At 41.8% G+C, this 17,969-nt stretch overlaps 1 protein-coding gene across 3 annotated transcripts in view; it reads right to left on the bottom strand.

Moving 5' to 3' along the window:
* The window catches only part of shisa6a (shisa family member 6a), a 66,568-nt gene extending 51,264 nt beyond the window's left edge, over positions 1–15,304 (bottom strand). For all 3 annotated transcript variants that reach the window (XM_071896107.2, XM_071896108.2, XM_078284663.1), the window contains exons 1-2: positions 14,742–15,304; positions 10,111–10,268 (exon numbers count right to left, since the gene is read on the bottom strand). In XM_071896107.2, coding sequence (XP_071752208.1) covers positions 10,111–10,268; positions 14,742–15,304 — 721 coding nt within the window. The remainder of the gene's footprint in view (positions 1–10,110; positions 10,269–14,741) is intronic.
* Positions 15,305–17,969: the final 2,665 nt, after the last annotated feature.

The following is a 17,969-nucleotide window of genomic DNA, read 5'->3' as shown; positions in this document are numbered from 1 at the left end:
GAAACAACAAAGAAAAAGATTATTGGAATTCATTTCTGGAGTCTCAAGGAAATTGAAGTGACAACGCACACTCTAGAAAGTACTATCCACTCTAAAAGACACACTTAATTGCCATTCAATTAAGGCATAATATCTGTTCTGAAACACTAAGTGGAGCAATGGGATTAAGTGTATGCCATATACTGGTGATGTTTTTAGTTCAGATCCAGTGCATGACCTATGTTGCATCTGATCACTCTCTTTTTATTATCTTTCTCATCAGTCTGCGCTGTAACACTGTCCAATTTAGCTGAAATGTTGTAAAATTGATCTCTTTTGATTTGTTTTTTATTTTAATTGGCATTTTTTGAATCCATTTATTGCCTACATACTGAAATTAGTGACAAAAAAGATTGGAAAGAGAGAATGAATTAATACGCAGCATAGACTGACTGACGCTCATGACAGCACCAATACATTTATACATTTTATAAATCTATCTATATCTTCTTGTCTATATCTTCTCATTAGTAATCCAATAGATTGATTCCACTCCTATGAACTTCTTCACCCACAGCCCTCCTGCTTCCCTCTGCCTGGAGTCAGAGGAGCCAGCTTATAAACCAAGACTCTCTCCAGAGGAAATACAATATGTAGAATACCCAACATGCCACAGTGCTCCATGGAGCCCCACAGCTCAATGAATGCCTCCAGATGCTGCCTGAATACTCTGGAACTGAACTTATGCAAGATCCCTACAGCTCCTTCACCAGCAAAAAGGACATCCGTAGAGACGACAGAATGACTGTACACATCAAAGTCGGCCAACTCACATCTTCAGTGAGACAAAGAACTCATGTTTGGCCTCTATATAGGAATCTTTAGACCTCAACAATCCACTTCAAGGACTTCCAAATCCTCTAAATATGACCGACAAACCAGGGAAAAGCTACAAGTCCACAGAAGACTACCGCTACTCCAGTCAGCTACTCCATTCAGGGGCCGAACCGTAAAGAATCAGCTCTAGTTGCAAGTATGAATTCCCTAAAACAGACAAACCAAAGTGTCAATCAGTACAATCCACTGGACGTATACTCTGCCATGTATGCTCCGTCCTCTGCTGTCATCACTGCCTATAACCTCTTATAATCAAGCCTGAGGCCACATCCTCGGGTCAGAGAGGTGCACAGGGTAACAGGAGCCCCGAAACTCAGCGCTGCAAGAATGATGATGAAGAGGTGATGGAGACAGTGACATGAGGAACCCAAAAGTAGCACCATCTTCCAACGCTATTCCAAGATTGTTAAGGCCTCTATGTCCACAAATCAAGGCACCATTAGCCTGCCAACCAGCAGAAAAACCAAATGACACCATGATGTAAGACTTCAAAAGCTTGGAGACCGCGGAGGATCTCAGGTACAAAAGCTTAAAGCTCGTGAAGCTGGATGACATTAATTTCTGCTTAACTGTCCTGGACTCATCAGGTCTTCAGCTTGCATCTTGCCTCTAACCAACTCTGGCAGAGTGAGCCCTGTACTGGTGGAGGATGCTGTCAGTAGGAGCCTGAACTGGACTGAAGAGGGCGCTAGAGAGGCTTCCTCCAGCTGGGTGAGCTAAAGAGGAAATCCCAGAGAAGAGTCTCCTTCCCCAGTGGAAGACTGTGAGGAAGACCTGCAGCCATGACAGCAACTGATGGCTAACAAACAAACAGCCAAAGAAATGCGGATCAAACGAACCCAACAAATGCAATAGTTTTGTATGATGCAACACTGCGACCTTATGTATTACGATTTGCATGTTTGTTCCACATAACTTATTTTGAAATTTGGTCTTGGTGCACTACAGGCAGTGCTGGCATGTGAGACATGGAGAATGATGCTTGTGCAGTAGGGTGAATGGTGCATCCATTCAAAATGGATTGGAAGGAAAGGGAAAACAAATCTTTTGAGTGTCCATTTTTCATATATCTATTTTTTAAATATTGCCAGCAGTTATACTGTATATGATCATTAATATCAATAATAATAATAATAATATTGTTGCTGTTAAAAATTTACTACCTACCAATTTTTCTACCTCCAATTTTCTGAAAGTATTCAAGAAGTAAAATGAATACCAATAGTTCTTTATCAACAATTTTTCAAAAGAATTTGGTTTAATTTCCTGGATGTTCATCAACTTTTCAATTTATAACTGAATCCTCGTGGTCTCCAAGTCAAGTGAGGCAACAGTAATAATTCACAGAGAGTAAATACATTGTCTAGAAATGATTTTTAAGCATTCCTGATCAAAAGTGGTTTAGGCCACATCCACTTCTGGTTTTATGTAAATACAAATACAGACATAAATAATTATTCTGATTGAACAGTCACAGATAGTGCCACCTCTGCACATCCATATAGTAGCTGTTACACAAGCCTGAGTGATGGCCATTTCAGAAAGAACAAGATAGCTGCCCTGAAGTCATTCATTTTGAATGAGAGGCGAGTGGGCAGTCTGGCAGGCAGAGTGTCAAGCAGACTCAAACCTGTGAAACTGTCGCCTTCATGCTCGTCTAATGCACACGCACCCGCCAGCCTGTCAGAGTTGGACTGTCCTGAATTCATAGGGTCACGATGCAGAGTTTCACATTTTGTTGTAGTAGTTGTACTTGTTCTTGGGGATCGACTACCAGCACTTGTTTGGGACTGCAGTAGTTCACAGTTTGCGTGCTCTGAAGAATGGTACTATCTCAAATGATGAAATGGGTTCATAGTAATACCTTACTTCATTGGAGTGGCTGTAGGACAGTTTACAATGCACACTCTTCTCATTTCTTCTCGTTTACATAGCCACAATATTTTCACAACGCATTAGTTGACTGGCATGTCTTAGCATGTCTTCCTCATTTGAGCCTAGGGTTGTGGCCATGAAGATCTCGTTTTCTTCACTGTAGCTCGAATTTTAGTTGACTGGCATTATACCATGTAGCAGTAACCTAAATTTGGAAACAAATCTTCCTTAATCTACCTAACAAAGCCAAAACTACTGTTTGTTCCGGTTTCTGTGCCAACTCTTCTCAAGCTACAACCTGGAGTATTTTGGAGTAGAGGCTAGGAATAAAGGTACTATAGGCCTAAAGTGGCTTTGGCTAAATGGTCTAGGGATAAAGACAACAGTAACCTAAATTTGGAAACAAATAATCTATGCCAAAAACCAACTGTTTGTTCAGGAGTGCTTTGCAGTAGAGGCTCGGGCTAAAGACAAGACAGTTTACTGTATCACAGGAATGTAAATTTGGGAACAAACATACCTCATCAACTTAACCTCATTCAATTTTTCTTATAATGTTACTGAATGGACCTGCACCCACACCACAGCTATCTTTTTCTGACACCGGTTTAGCATTTTTTGCGCATAGCCAGTTCTTCAGTGGACCTCCATGATGGAGCCAGCTGTGGCTGCTAGGATTTGTCAGCAAGATAAGGAACGCCCACAGAAGTGTCAGACACACCCCAACACACACACACACACACACGCTACGCCTGTGGAGACCTCCAGGGATCTATGGTTTTCCATGTTGTCCCACATTTATATCCCTGTGAAAACATATTGTAATGGAGAGCGTGCCATGAGTTTGACAGTCATTGGAGAGAAGGGAGGAATAACCTGGCATGTCTTTGATTGCAGCATTTTCATGTTGTTTTTTAAAAAGCCAACCCTGATTTAGCATCACAAGCTCATCTGGCTTATTACCTTACATCTTGACAGCTTAATTAGGCTACTTCTCATGGAGCTCAGCTATGTGAGTGCCTCCTTACCAGGGGATTCAATTAGATAACATAAGAAGTCAGGGAATGGATCATTCATCCACTCTAATAAAATATGGACAGCAGTTGAGTCTAGTTCTATTAAATTTTTCAATGTCCTTTGGGAGTAACGACTAAAAAAACTGAGCAACATTGCGTTATCCGTTTCAATCAGAAATTATGCTAACAAGGTCTTGAACTCTGGATAGTCAGTGCCTGTATGGACGTTTGGCTACTTTGGCCTAATAAATTTGCAAAAAATTGTGGCCAACTATGTAATTGGCCAGAACTCCATGGTAGTTGGTTGGATAGATATGTTAATCTAAGTGGTTTTTAACCTGTATGTCCAAGTTTAATTAAAAGTGGCCAAAAGGGGGCGCCACAATCCTGTGATTGCACAAAAATTCCTGTGAACTTGTTGAAGCTAGCTCTCTGAAATTCTCTGAAAACGCATCCAACAGGCTCGACTCAACACTAAATAATTGAATATGACCGTGGTTTGAAAAAAGGTGGAGCTGTAATCGCCTTCCAAACTCAAACTGACTGTGATCCCACAGCGTTATCCTCCTATAATGATCAGATGAGTGATCCTTTATTGATCCCATGGATGGAAATTCACTTGTCATACCAGCTATGATCCCATAGCACTGTCCTCCTAGACCTTAGGTTGAAACCCAATATGATATGATTTCTGAAATCCTCATACCTTCATTAGTAATGATGTCAAGAATTGTGATGCTATCTCAAAAACCGAGCGCACAGTAGAAATGTACAGCTGCAGTTGGACTGATGATTGATCAGTGGTTCAAAACCCAGTTTGTATAATTTGTCCACCAAACTTCATGCGTAAGCTAAATGTATTCAGTTACCACCAGTCCACCAGTTTAGAACTAAATGGGTTGTCATGGGAAATTATCTTTTCAATCTGTATTCAGATATGCTATTAGACTTTTGCTACTTGATGCATTTTTATTTAAATATGTTAAATTCATATCTTTGAATGTCCTGAACCAAATGTCACAAATGCCAACTACATTTTATCTTCTGCTTCTGTTTCTTCTGCTTGCTCTTTGCACTTGAACCCTACAATCATGATTTGTGTCTATATTATCCATTTGAATCTGTTAAAGTCATTTGTCAAGTTAACTGATATTCTTTCCAGCCTTGCTTTGTGATCCATACATGGGCTTCACCTGCTCTTGGTGTTAAAATGTATTCTTTGAATTTTTTGGGGTCTTTTTCAAGGTGTGCTTGGACTCCTCAATTCCACTTGCGGCTATATTTATAATTAGTATTATTATTATTTCTGTTGATAACATTTTAGGAAAACTAACCCTAACCCTAATAATAATTAAAAAAAAAAAAATTGTTCTGTGTCCCCTAATTAATTCATCAACATTTTCAAAAGAGTTTTAATTTCCTGGATGTCCATCAACTTTTCAGTTTATAATGAATCCTCATTGTCCTTGTGTCAAGTGAGCTGATGTTGGGACTTTACAGACAGAATGCAAATAGGATAGAAATGATTTTTAAGCAGTCTTGATCGCTTGTAATTTTGACCACGCCCTCTTCTGGTTTTATTTGAATACAAATACAGATACAAATATTTTTTTTCTGATTGAATAGATACAGATACAGACAGTGGCACCGCTACACATCCCAGGTTGTTGCACTACGTGGACTGAGACACCCAGACGTGTCATTTTGTGACTGACATCCTTCTAAAACATCGTCCTAAAGTTGCTCTGACGTCACTTTAGTGTCTACTCCCAAAGGAGTTATAGCAAAAAATTAACCCAAATACTAAAAATGACTCAATGTCTCTGCCTACAAAGTGTGGATGTCACAGGTAGGCCTATTTTCACAGCATCACACACGCTTTACTGCACTAAATGAAAGGACAGAGAACAAGATTATTGAACTCTTGTCTGGTCAAGGAAAATGAAGTGACAATGCACAGTCTAGAAAGTACTATCCACACTATACGACAGACTTATCATTCAATTTGGGTATTATATCTGATCTGAAACATTAAGTGGAATAGTGGAATTAAATGCATGCCATATATTGGTGATTTAAATTTTAAATTCAAATCCAGAACACACCCAATGTTGCATGTCATCATTCTATTTCTATTGCCTTTCTCGTAACACTGTCCCATTTAGTAGAAATGCTGTAAAACTGCTCTCTTTGGCGTATTTCTAATCATTATTTTAATGGCATTTTTGTATTAATTATATTATATATTGAGATGAGTAACAAAAAGGATTGGAAAGAGAGAATGAATTACATGCAGCATACTGAAAATTGACAGTACGAGTATATTTTATACTTCTTATTCTACTGCATCCCATGAAAATAATTCCTACATCTCCCATGAACTCTGTGCTTTGTTACTGTGACCCAGTAGATGGTTTTACTCCAGTGAATCTCTACAACTGCAGCCAACCTGCTTCCCTCTGCCTGGAGTCACTAGGGCCATCTTATAAACCAAGACTCTCTCCAGAGGAAGCAGAATATGTGGACTACACAACATGCCACGTTTCCCCATGGAGCCTGCAGTTCAGTGAATCCCACCAGATGCAGGATGCCTATAGCGCCGTCAGAGGCCAAAAGGACATCTATGGGAACAACAAAGTTGTGGAGAACCAGATCAGGTTTGGCTGTGGGAGTCTGAGAGGAGCAGCGCACGGACTTCTTCACCGTTCCTGTGCACACTAGGCTCTACAGGCTCAGAGCCAAGTTCTTTGAAATGAAACTTCTGCCGAGGAAAGACGATGAATTTGAAGGTGAAACCTGTGAGGATGAGAGTGGCCAAGCCTAAAGAATCACCTCAGGCTGCGTGGATTAATCCTGTGAAACACCCAAACCGAACGGTGAGGCATTACAGTCCACTGGAGGTTCACTGTGACAGCAGGACTCTATACTCTGTCATCAGAGCCTATAGCCTCCCTTCACCCAGCCCGAGGCCACGTCTTCAGACCAGAGATGTTACTGAGCATTTCTCCTTTGCCCAGAATTTCGCTCAAATGATTTTCTCATATGAACTATAACCAAGTAAAATCTTGAAAATTGTTGCATGTTCCTTTTATATTTTTGTTCAGTTTTAGAGTAATATCATATTATTATGATAGCCTATGATAGCCTGATATAGTATCGTGAGGTAAGATTAAGGTATCGTGACCCTGTCAGGGACTGTGGAGTATCCACGCGCCGGTTGTGGTGGGCTGGTCTGGGTCAAAGTCCAGGGCTTTTTTTTTGCCCCAGTCCATCCCGACAATACTCTCTGTGGGTCCAAGTACTACAGACAAATTATATATAGGTCCAAAATCACCAAACCTATCCTTTAAATCAAGGCACCTGTATCCTGCCAACCAGCAGCAAAACTAAATGGGGCTGTGATGAAAACCTCAAGAACTTGGAGACCGAGGATGATCCAAGCTACACAAGCTCAAAGCTCCAAAAGGTGGATGATGCTTATTTGTCTTCAACTGTCCTGGACTCAGAGGACTTCAGGTCTTCAGCTTGCAGAGAGGTTTCCTTCAGCTGGCAGACAACCAGGATGGAGACCAGAGCAACGGCTCTGAAGATCAAGAGGAAATCCCAGAGGAAGTCTGTGAGGAAAACCTGCAGCCGTAACACCAACTGATGGACTTCTCATCCTTGACCCCCAAAATGTACTTTTTCTTTTCATAAAATGAAAAAAAAAAAAGTTAAAGTAATGTTTGGTTTCATTAGTCATGATCTGATATTTTCATTGCTTCTGCAGTCCATGTTCTTATTTTTGAAGTGTTTCAATTGTTTGACTGTTAGCAAGAACAACATACACACCCAGACACATTTATTTGCTAATCTATCTATCTATCTATCTATCTATCTATCTATCTATCTATCTATCTATCTATCTGTCTATCTATCTGTCTATCTATCTATCTGTTTATCTATCTATCTGTTTATCTATCTATCTATCTATCTGTTTATCTATCTATCTATCTATTTATCTATCTATCTATCCATCTATTTCGTTAAGCCGGTAAATTGGATTAATTATGAATTAATTATGAAACTTTATAAGCTTTGGCCATTTCTTCATTGAGAAAAGAGATGCATTTTTTTATTTTTTGTTAGCATTGTTCCCATTGTCATTGTAAAAAAAATAATAATTCTGAATCACATCTCCCCTGGTGCGCCTCCATCCCTGCCTGGACATCATCCATCATCCACCCTCCTCCTCCTCCTCCCCGTCCCGCTGTCCATTCTCTTCATTGAAAGGCATTCCTCCATGCAGGGCAACGCCGTGGTACATGCAGCACACAATAATAGGCTGGTAAGACACAGGTTGGGAAATTAAGACATCTTTTCTCTGGGTGCTTGTACAAAATAACACCTTCTGTCTTAGTAAATCCCACGGTGGGAGTCATTTGGATTAATCCCTACTCCATTTTTGCACTTTACAACTGATACACCTCAAAATACATATTAATTAGGTTAAAAGCACACAAAAAAAAAAAGATACCCCAGTTTCCTCCATGTTTTAGAAATGCATAATCCTTGTGCGGCTGATTAGGAGATTAGAATCTTACATTTTGATGAGCGTAAAACAATTAGCACTGGCCCAGACCTTCAGTAGATCTGGGCCTGAACGCATTCTTCAAATTGACTGCTTGTTTAAAGTCTTCTTTTAAATTCCTATGGGAATAACTGATTATTTTTCCCAAAACAGGCCATGTAGCACCAACAGACATTATTTTGAATAACAAAATCGATTGATTCTTTTCATACCTCATCAGTGTTGAGGCTCAGACTCTGCTGCAGCCGGTACAAACTCACAGCAGCACAACAGCACTTAACTCACTTGTTTAACATCTGAAAAATGACCCAAGTCAGAGCGATTGGCACAAAGCATGCAGGTCCAGTCCAGGACTGGCACTGGTCAAAGAAAAAGTATTAGCTACTTGGAAGCATCCATAACATTGAGGTTTGGTTTGGTGGATAAGTGGACATCACTTCTGGGTCGAGGTGAAACTTTGCTCAAGACTGCTTGGCTTTAGACTGATAATTTGGAGGACTGGAATTCAAAACCCAATCTGCTAGATTCTTGTTGACCTGATTTTGCTGACATCTTTGTTGCTAAGCGCTCATTGCTGTGGTGTTTCTGCACTGCTCTTCCCAGAGATCACCTGTCAATCAAACAGTGTGTCCAGTACTGTGACGTCTTTTTCCTTGGATTTTCTGATGATGCAGTTTCAGTTTCTGTAGGTGGCGCTCTTTTCTTTGTCTGTTCATCCATGCTAACTACTCAGTTCTTCTTCTACTTATTGAACAGCTGTTGCAACTGCTGGAAATGTAAAACACATCACTTCCTTTGCACCCAGGAAAGAGCTACCAGACACAAGGTGTTTAGAGCAAATGTGAAAGCTTTCCTGAAGTGGCTATAGATTGAACCACTACTGTGTTTTATCAATAGAGAGTAGAAAAAGGGACATTATTTATATGAAAATAGTGCAGATTATTACATTAAATGTTGCAGGCTTGAGATAAGGAGAAGATTATTTCATGCTTATTGGCAAGAATTTAGGCAAAAATAACTCCTCCCCTTACATTTAAATTACATAAACTGTATACACCAGCAAAAAAGTCTTTTTCTTTCTGAAGTCCATGTGAGAAAAGCGGCTCACATCCCGCGGTGCAGTACAGTATATATCAGCTCTCCTCTGACACAATCCCTCGGTGGTGGGTGGCAGTCGGGAGAGGGGTGGGGGGGTGGTGGTGGTGGTGGTGGTGGTGGGGGGGCAACTTTGACACAAGAGTGAAACATAACACTGTTGAATCTGGGACACCATACTAGGGCACTTAGCAAACGAGCTGATCCCCGGAGCAGGGATCTGGAGACCGGATAAAAGTAGGAGGAACAGCGTTGCAAGACAGAATTATCTCTGGACAAAAAGCACGCGTCTCCCGCAGAAGATGTTAATTTGCATCTCAATTTTTAGCCAATGCTGAGTAGGCTTATGGGACCCCGGCGTGAGGGAGAGGACAACTCAGCCGAGGCCCTGCGCTTAATTTGCTATATATTTCCTTATATATTTCCTCTTAAGAAAGCTTAGAAGAAGAAGAAAAAAAAGCTTAAGGATCACAGCCGGTCCATCTATTTCAGTGGGTGTCAATCAAAGGAGGTTGTGACAGATTAAGAGAGCGAGGAGATCTCCCTTCTCCCAAACTAGAAACTGCTGCACACATATGGGTGTATTTCGATTATACACAAGTTTCTTGATAAAATAAGAGATATAGGCCTTCAAAAATACTCTATTAATGTGTATAAAAGCGGAGCGGGTTTACCTACCGTGGTTTGATGCCTTGCTGTGAACAGGGGTGTAATGATTCTTGGAGGTTCGAACCGGTGTCTCGTCTTTGGGCGATCCATCAATCGCTGCCATGTTTTCATGCTCATACTGAGATATTGGAATAGGTCCTTGTTGCCTCAAAATGTCTGCCAGGGCTCTGAAGAGAAAACAAACAAATGAAAAGTGTTAAACAGTTTAAGCAAGAACGTTTCCCCTTTCGCAATCACCACCAAAATTTGTTGTGCTCGCAATCCCCCCGAAAGGCCTGCGTAATTTATTTAGCTACAGTTTCAATTTGAATGGGAGTTTGGAGCAAGGCACAGAGGGGAATCCTAATTGCACCCACAGCCACAAAAGAGTTAGATTTTCAATACTAGCGTGCAGAAGGTACAGAGGAGTCGTATTATTCATGCTGGACTGGAGTTAAGCGCAAGGCCTCGTTTCTTAGACTTAAATCAATATCTTTTCTTTGAGGGCATGAAATAGAAATGTTCAAACTGATTTTTTTTCCACTTTTGTCATATACTCCACCACTATTTTCAACTTTTGGAAGCACAGTGTCAGTTGGCAAAATGAAGTGCCATCCGTTTTGTTTCTTAAAGGAATCGAAAGGGTAATTTAACTGTGTCAATGTCAACCTAAAGCAACCACACAGTCCACTTTTCCATAACTCTGTGACTTTGGGAGATATACAGTATATTAATAGCATTTCCCTTCCAGGATGAGCACACTTTAACCATATCTTTTTCACAGACAGAGGCGACCTGATTTTAAATTGTCCCAGTTGGCTGCCAAGTCTTGTGCAGCAGGAGCTACAGCAGCATGCCCAGTTCCACTCAGTGCAGGAATAGGGGGGGATTTGCAAAATGTGAGTTAATATGAAACGTCCACGTGTTGCAAAGTTTCCTAAGGCTTTCCATGGAAGGGCACCAAAGTATTTTTGATTGTTGTCATTCAATATCAGGCCACTTGAATGCTATTTTGCTAAATTGCATGGGAACTGTTGGTATTGCATTACGTATAAATGCCACGACTATTTTAGAGTAAAACACTAACAGCAGGCATATTATTCAAACTTTTGGCTTTTTCTTCCCCTTTTACTTTGAACTTTCAGCGATTCTAGTGCTATTTTTTGCCCATATTCAGTCGTCTTGCCATGAACCTCATCTTTCTCACTTGTGCAATCTGAGAACAAAGCATTATTCTCGCCCACCGACCGACCGACAGGGCATAAATTGCATCTTGGTTTGCTCTGGAGAAGGTGATCAATAAGGCCCCGCTCAAATCACTGGCTCCGGCTCTCACTCGGCCTTTCTTGTGTTTTTTGGTGAAGGTCACCGACGAAGCAGCAAAGGTCTGCCAACATCTCAGCATTCTGCTCACAATCCTTCCTCAGCCGGCGAGGTAGAAGTCTAAATCACTTCAGCGAAATTCACAGAGGAGCTCTCCACATTTTTGGGAGCGAACCCTTGCCAAGTATGCAGCTAATCCCATGTTCCACCACTTCTTTTTGGTCACGGCTGTCAGCGTGAATGTCTCCAGCCAGCCACTGAGGTCTATTCCAGCAGACATCATTACCACAGCACTATGCCGAATGATTGGCGAAAATAAACACATCATAAAAAAAGCTATTGAGCGCCCACTGTGGCAAGCCTCCTCATTCGTTTGTCCTTGCTCTGTCTCTCTTCTCTCTCTCTCTCTAAACTCTCGTGGCCACCGCTCATATTGAAGTGGTGGCATTAAGCAGCTCCACTTGAAAGCATTGCCCCATGGCTACGATAGCAGAGCATTAAGAAGACATAAACTTCACCGTCTCTTCATTTCTCCGCGCGGAGAGATGGGAAAACTGCTGCATCATGAGTTTCGCTGCCTTTTTTTTTTTTTTTTTTGTGGTCCAAGTCTGTTGTTTCAAATAAAAACGGTGTATTACAAAGTTTCATGAGTCCATATGGATATAAAAAAAAGCTGAGTGTGCTACCTTTTTGAAAAGACATTTGTTGTTGATCACTGCTTAGCTTACCTTGTACATTTTCACAACATCAGCCTGTCACATTTTTATTGACCTTAGAGAAGAATATTCAATCGGTAAACAAGGAATTAATCAATCCACTGAAAGAGCTCCTCTGCTTTGATGTCAGTCCAAGGATTTAGACATTCACACCAAAAACTTGCCACATTGTGTCTCTGAGCAACGAAGCTGAGTAATCTCCCTTGACATTTTAAAAGCAGCAGGCACCAAAGCTACATGACCCAGGTATAACAATGCTCAGTTATCTTCACATACTTTACTCAAGTTCCTGAGATGCAAGACATCCTCCTCTGCTCTGGCCCAAATGGAAATCAAGCTCAACTATTGGATAACAGCAATGACTAAGCGACTGTGACCAGAGGGGAGGAGAAAAAAAAAAAACAAAAAAAAACACAAGATTTTAATCAGATTTAACCCCAATTAAACCAAGCATCACAAATTTAAAAGATCATGTTAAAAAAACTCCACATCACAGTTTTCCTCGGGGGGGTTTTCTCAGAACGCTCTAACCTTAAAAAAGCCGAGCGAGGAGAGCAACTCTGGGCTTAATTAGCTCAAGAGATGTTATAGGATTCATTAGGAAGCTGTTTGGATGTTTACCAAGACTCAGCCTATGTTGCTTTGACGCAGCTGGCAGCTGAGAGCGCTCCTGGCGTCATCTGCATACTGCTCTCATGTACAGTTGGGAGGGGATGTTATATCGAAATTCAATATATAATGATACAAAAATCTGACAATACATATCGTGGGGCAGAAAGTGAATCGTGTTTACATTGTTATTTACATTCTAGCAAGGCAATGCCATCGCTAGAAAGATCTGTGGCTCAGAAATAAACATAATTCTGCACAGTCAGACTTTGTTGTCACTGAACCTTTATTTATCACATCGTATCGTGGTTGTGTCGAATTGTGAACTCCATATTGCGTATCGAATTGTATCGTGAGGTAAGCACACTGTCCCATCCATAATGCACAGTCTGCCATACTACACATACATAGCCATTGATGTGGATCAGTAATCTTGATGCTTATTGAGTGGCTTTTTGGAATCTACTCTTTGCTTCAAGCTACACTAGTTCCTTGTAGAAAACACTAGTTCCTTGTATGGAAAACATGGCAGAAAACACATGTAACTGTCAAAAAAGAAGCAAAATCAAGTGTGTTAATCAGGTTTTGGGCCATCATTCGCTTCCTGAGCATCTTTACTGCACCTTGTCACAGATTCTACAATTATTGTCAGGACTTCTTCCATTCCTCCATGAGAAATTCCATCATTTGGTGTCTTGGTAATGATGATGATGGTGGAAAAGTGCCTCAGGTCTGCTCCACTACTTCCAAACAGAATAAGTGTTCAAATGGGGTTGAGCTGGTGACTGAGATGGCCATGGGGTATGTTTTTTTTTTTTTTTTTTACATTGCTTTAATGCCCATCAGTCTATTCAGCGACCACTGGTGCCTTGTGGGTGAAAGTCTTGTCATTGTGGAAGACACCACTCCCATCAGGATGAAAGCAGGATGGAGGTGATCGCTCATCATGGCTTTTATTGGCATTTACTTTGCCCTCTAGCGCTGAACGGACTTAAACCATGCCAGGAGCCTCCCCTCCCCCATCCATACACAATGGAATACCATAGAAAATCATATATTCTTGACATTTTTTGATAGGGCAGCTCATTTCCTTGCGCATTTTTAAGGCTGTTCATGACACACAGCTCTAACTGAATGGAGTGATGATAATTTCATTTTGTAAGATGATTTTTGTCATTTTTGCCTTTATTAGGCAGTTCAAAGTAGAGAGAGACAGGGGAGACGGGGGAAGACAGAGGGGGATGACATGCGACAAATGTCCCAGGCCGGATTCGAACCCACGACATCGCAGTAACATCGTATGTGCCTTAGCCAACTGAGCCACCAGGATAACAACTGAGTATAATTTCTCAAGACAGTTCATGGTCTTTAACAGCCAAGTCTTTATTTTAAGAGGAAAATATGCTGAATGTTCTCTCAACCCAGACAGATGGGTTGTTAGCAGTGGTTTAAGTATTTTCAGACTTAACTGCATGCCAAACTGGGGATTTGTTCGGGGTTATATGAAGGTCTGAAGATCTCTGTTTTTCCTAATTTTCCGAAGGTGAACGCTGGCAAATTATAGGCTACATCAACTTTTCCCTCTAAAATGATAAGCCGATAATGAAGTGACCGGCCTTCAAACACAGCAGCAGGGGCAAAGTGGAGGGTAAACCCACCTAAACCCACCATACCCACCTTCCTCAGGCTGACATACATCTTTATGATGTAAATTGACAGTACACAATACTGTAAGTGGTATCAAACTGATAGGAGGAGAGGGGGAAAAAATCATGCTTTTCTGAAAATATAATTGACTTTTTTCCCTATATGGCTGGTTGTTTGCCTGATGCTGGTCATCTACTGGGGGTAGTTTATCCACCTTTTTATTTACATTTACATTTACTACATCACTGCATAGCACTTAGTGCAAATTGTATGGCAACAGAGCGAGAGAGAGAGAGAGAGAGAGAGAGAGAGAGAGAGAGAGAGAGAGAGAGAGAGAGAGAGAGAGAGACTGACTGACTGACTTACCTGTGCACATTCATTTCCTGAGGGGGCTTGGTTGCTTTATCATAGGCAACTTTCGCAGAAATCCCTATGGCAATGACCAGCGCGACAACCCCGCAGGTGATGTAGACCGTGGTGTTGGTCTGGTCCAGCTCCGGATCGTACGTATCACCTGTTGGCGCGGGCGACGGGGGCTGCGTTTTGATCCAGTCCGGCGTGTTGTAGTTGGTGCAGATCTTCTGCTCCAGCCGCTTCCCCCGGTCCGCGCAGCAGAAGCGCAGGAAGCAGCTGCCGCAGCAGAAGCGGTGGTCGGTGTTGTTGCACGAGAACTCTTTGTCGTACTGGCCGCTCACGTCGTAGTAGCCCAGGCAGGTGTCGTGGTAGACGACGCCGATCGAGGGCGCCTGGACCTGGGTGATCCTCCCCGGCACGGCCACGGCCAGCGGCACCGCCGTGGTGCTGCCGTTGACCTCCTTCACCTTTGGGTGCCTCCTCGGCGGCGTTTTGCTCTTCTTGTTGGTGGCGGCGCACAGCACATTCAGCGGGTCTAAGTAAATCAAAAGAAGCAGAAGGTGTTTTATCCCCATCGTTTGAGGTCGCACTGCTGATTTTTTTTTTTTTTTTTTTTTTTTTGGCCTCCACTCCACTTCAGTTTTTTTTTAAATATGACTCGTCCACTTCTTACCGAGTGGAGCTTCTTGCGGGGTTTTTCATTGCGGGTACTCCTTTCTGTGTCACTCTTTCACCGAGGGACTTGGACGGGCGGCTTTCGCACCGATCAGACATAGTGCATCTTCCGACTTTATGGTCATCCAGTATATATTTTCTTACAGGAGTTTGCTTTGGCCAAGTGTCCTCTTTGAGACGCGATAAAGAGCTGATGTCCTCCAGGAGAAATGTGCCTTCACTGTACCATGAGCTCTCGTTAAGTTCTTGTTCTTGAGGTGAAAGCTTATTCGGAGTTATCCTGTGGAGAAGGGAGGCATGTGTAGGGAGATTTAGTCGATAATAATGGGACTTTACGTTAGATCAAGCAAAAAATGAGAAACTTAATCATTAGACAGGCATTAGGGGGGAAGAGGTGAACCCATTTGGGATCGATAATTAACAATAAACGGTAATCCAGTTAATGTAAAGCAGTGAGCGGTTTCAGCACCATGGACAGCGCCGCGCCGACAGGTTTCTATTTGGCTGCTTAGAGCGCATATACAGTATTCTCCAAGTCATTTCTCCAAGTTATAGGGCCCATGCATGCTTCTTTTCATCTAATTTCCTTTAACAAATCAAAATCAAATGGTTCAACTAGAAAAACCCGCACAATCCCCTTTTACACAGCAGCAAAGAAACCACAAATACAGTGCTGTGGGGCGTGTTACACTCTCATTCCCCTTTATCTTACAAGTTTCTCGCCACCGAATGGAGAATTAACTTTTTTTTTTTTCGAGTGAGAGAGAAACATAAAAGTGTAAAGAGAGGGAAAAAAAAGAAAAAGAAAATAAGATGATGAGCACTTACCGGGTTAACAGTGTCCAGTAACGGGGTTGTCTCTCAGCCACTGCCACTGAATCAAAGAGCCTCAGCAAGACAAGAGGCAAGACCTCTCTCTCCTCTCCGGCCCGCCTCCCTCTCTCTCTCTCTCTCTCTCTCTCTCTCTCTCTCTCTCTCTCTCTCTCTCCCTCTCTCATTCGTCCCCCCACCCCCCTCACCACCCCCCCCTCGCCCCTATACCCACGTCACCAATTCAGGTACCTCAGTTAATTATCAATCGGCATCTCGTCCTCCTTGGTCATACCTCCAGGCTGCACTCAATAATAATTCTGAGGTAAAAACACACACGCACACACACCTACACACACCTACACACACACACACACACACACACACACACTGCATCAGAAGTTCTCTGTCAGAAGCAAGGCGCTGCCGGTGTAAATTCACGCATCGCTGCACACACAAGCTGCATCCACTCACAAGTCACCAATCACGTCTTGTGTTGCAGTGTGGTGCGTGCGTGCGTGCGTGCGTGCGTGCGTGCGTGTATTTGTGTGTGTGTGTGCGTGTGTGTGTTCGTTCAAGCAAATTATGTGAAAACATGCTTATCCTGCTTTACTTTAGAACCATAAATCAAGGGCTTTGCAAGTGAGGGGAAAGGTGGAAGGGATTTAGGAGGCTGCTTGAAAATGTCTTTATCAATGGGGAAGTTATAATTAAATTCTAAACAAACATGTCAAATGTTAATTATAGAATCATGGTAAACTGTAGTAGTAGCCAAAGTGTCTTTTTTGGCTGTGTCTCTCTGAGAGGCATAAGGGTGGAAGTAACTAATTACATTTACTCTCGTTACTGTAATTGAGTAATTATTTGATTACTCTGACGACATTTTAAATTAGCTTTGTACTGTTACTTTTACTTGCACTTCAGTAAAATATCAGCAAAGTAAAAGTACTTGAGTATGATATTCTAGTACTCTTTCCACCACTGAGTCAATATACCGTCTTGATTTCCATCCCAATATTGTTTTCAGGCTAGATTCCCGCAATTGTAGATGCATGAATTGACTGAAATATCCCATGATGCAACAGCCCATTGCCACAGAAGAGGCTACATGGAGGTACAGACAAGGAGAAACAAGTGATTGGTTTAATAGTATTTGCCAAATGTGTGTTTTAACCCGGTTTCAGTAACAGATGGATGGGAATTACCGCATTAAGACAATCCGTCTGTTAGGGAAGTTGTCAATGAGAGGAAACCATATTTAAACTGACTTTCAAATACTTTCCTGTCATTTGTCTAAAGTCCACATGTCCTCATTCGCTCAGTCACTGTTCCGTGTGTCAAAGCCCATCCAGCTGGTATGATCCACGCAGGATAAAACTAAGAATTATTTGTTTTAGCCAGCTTGAGCGCTATTTGATCAAGGTGAATGCTGTTTGGCCAAGGTCTGCTGTTATTACTTTTTACAGCAGAGGAGTTTAATGAAGCTTCCGGTGGGACAAGGCGATTAGCTTTATTGGAGCACTTTGCAACATTTAAGATTGATCTGCGTTGAAGTTATTACAGCGATCCTTCAGTTATGTTAAAGGTATTCTTTATCAAAGTATTCTCTGTGGTAAGCAGAGTTGGGTCGGTTACTTTAAAAATGTACTCCATTACAGTTACTGGTTACTTCATCAAAACTGTAATAGGTAATGAAATCCAAGTGATTACCCAAACTCAGTAATGTATTCTGATTCCTTTGAGTTACTTTCAGAT

Source organism: Centroberyx gerrardi, chromosome 7 (assembly GCF_048128805.1).
Source record: "Centroberyx gerrardi isolate f3 chromosome 7, fCenGer3.hap1.cur.20231027, whole genome shotgun sequence".
Taxonomy (NCBI): Eukaryota; Metazoa; Chordata; class Actinopteri; order Beryciformes; family Berycidae; genus Centroberyx; species Centroberyx gerrardi.
This window is presented reverse-complemented; position numbering and strand designations above follow the sequence as displayed.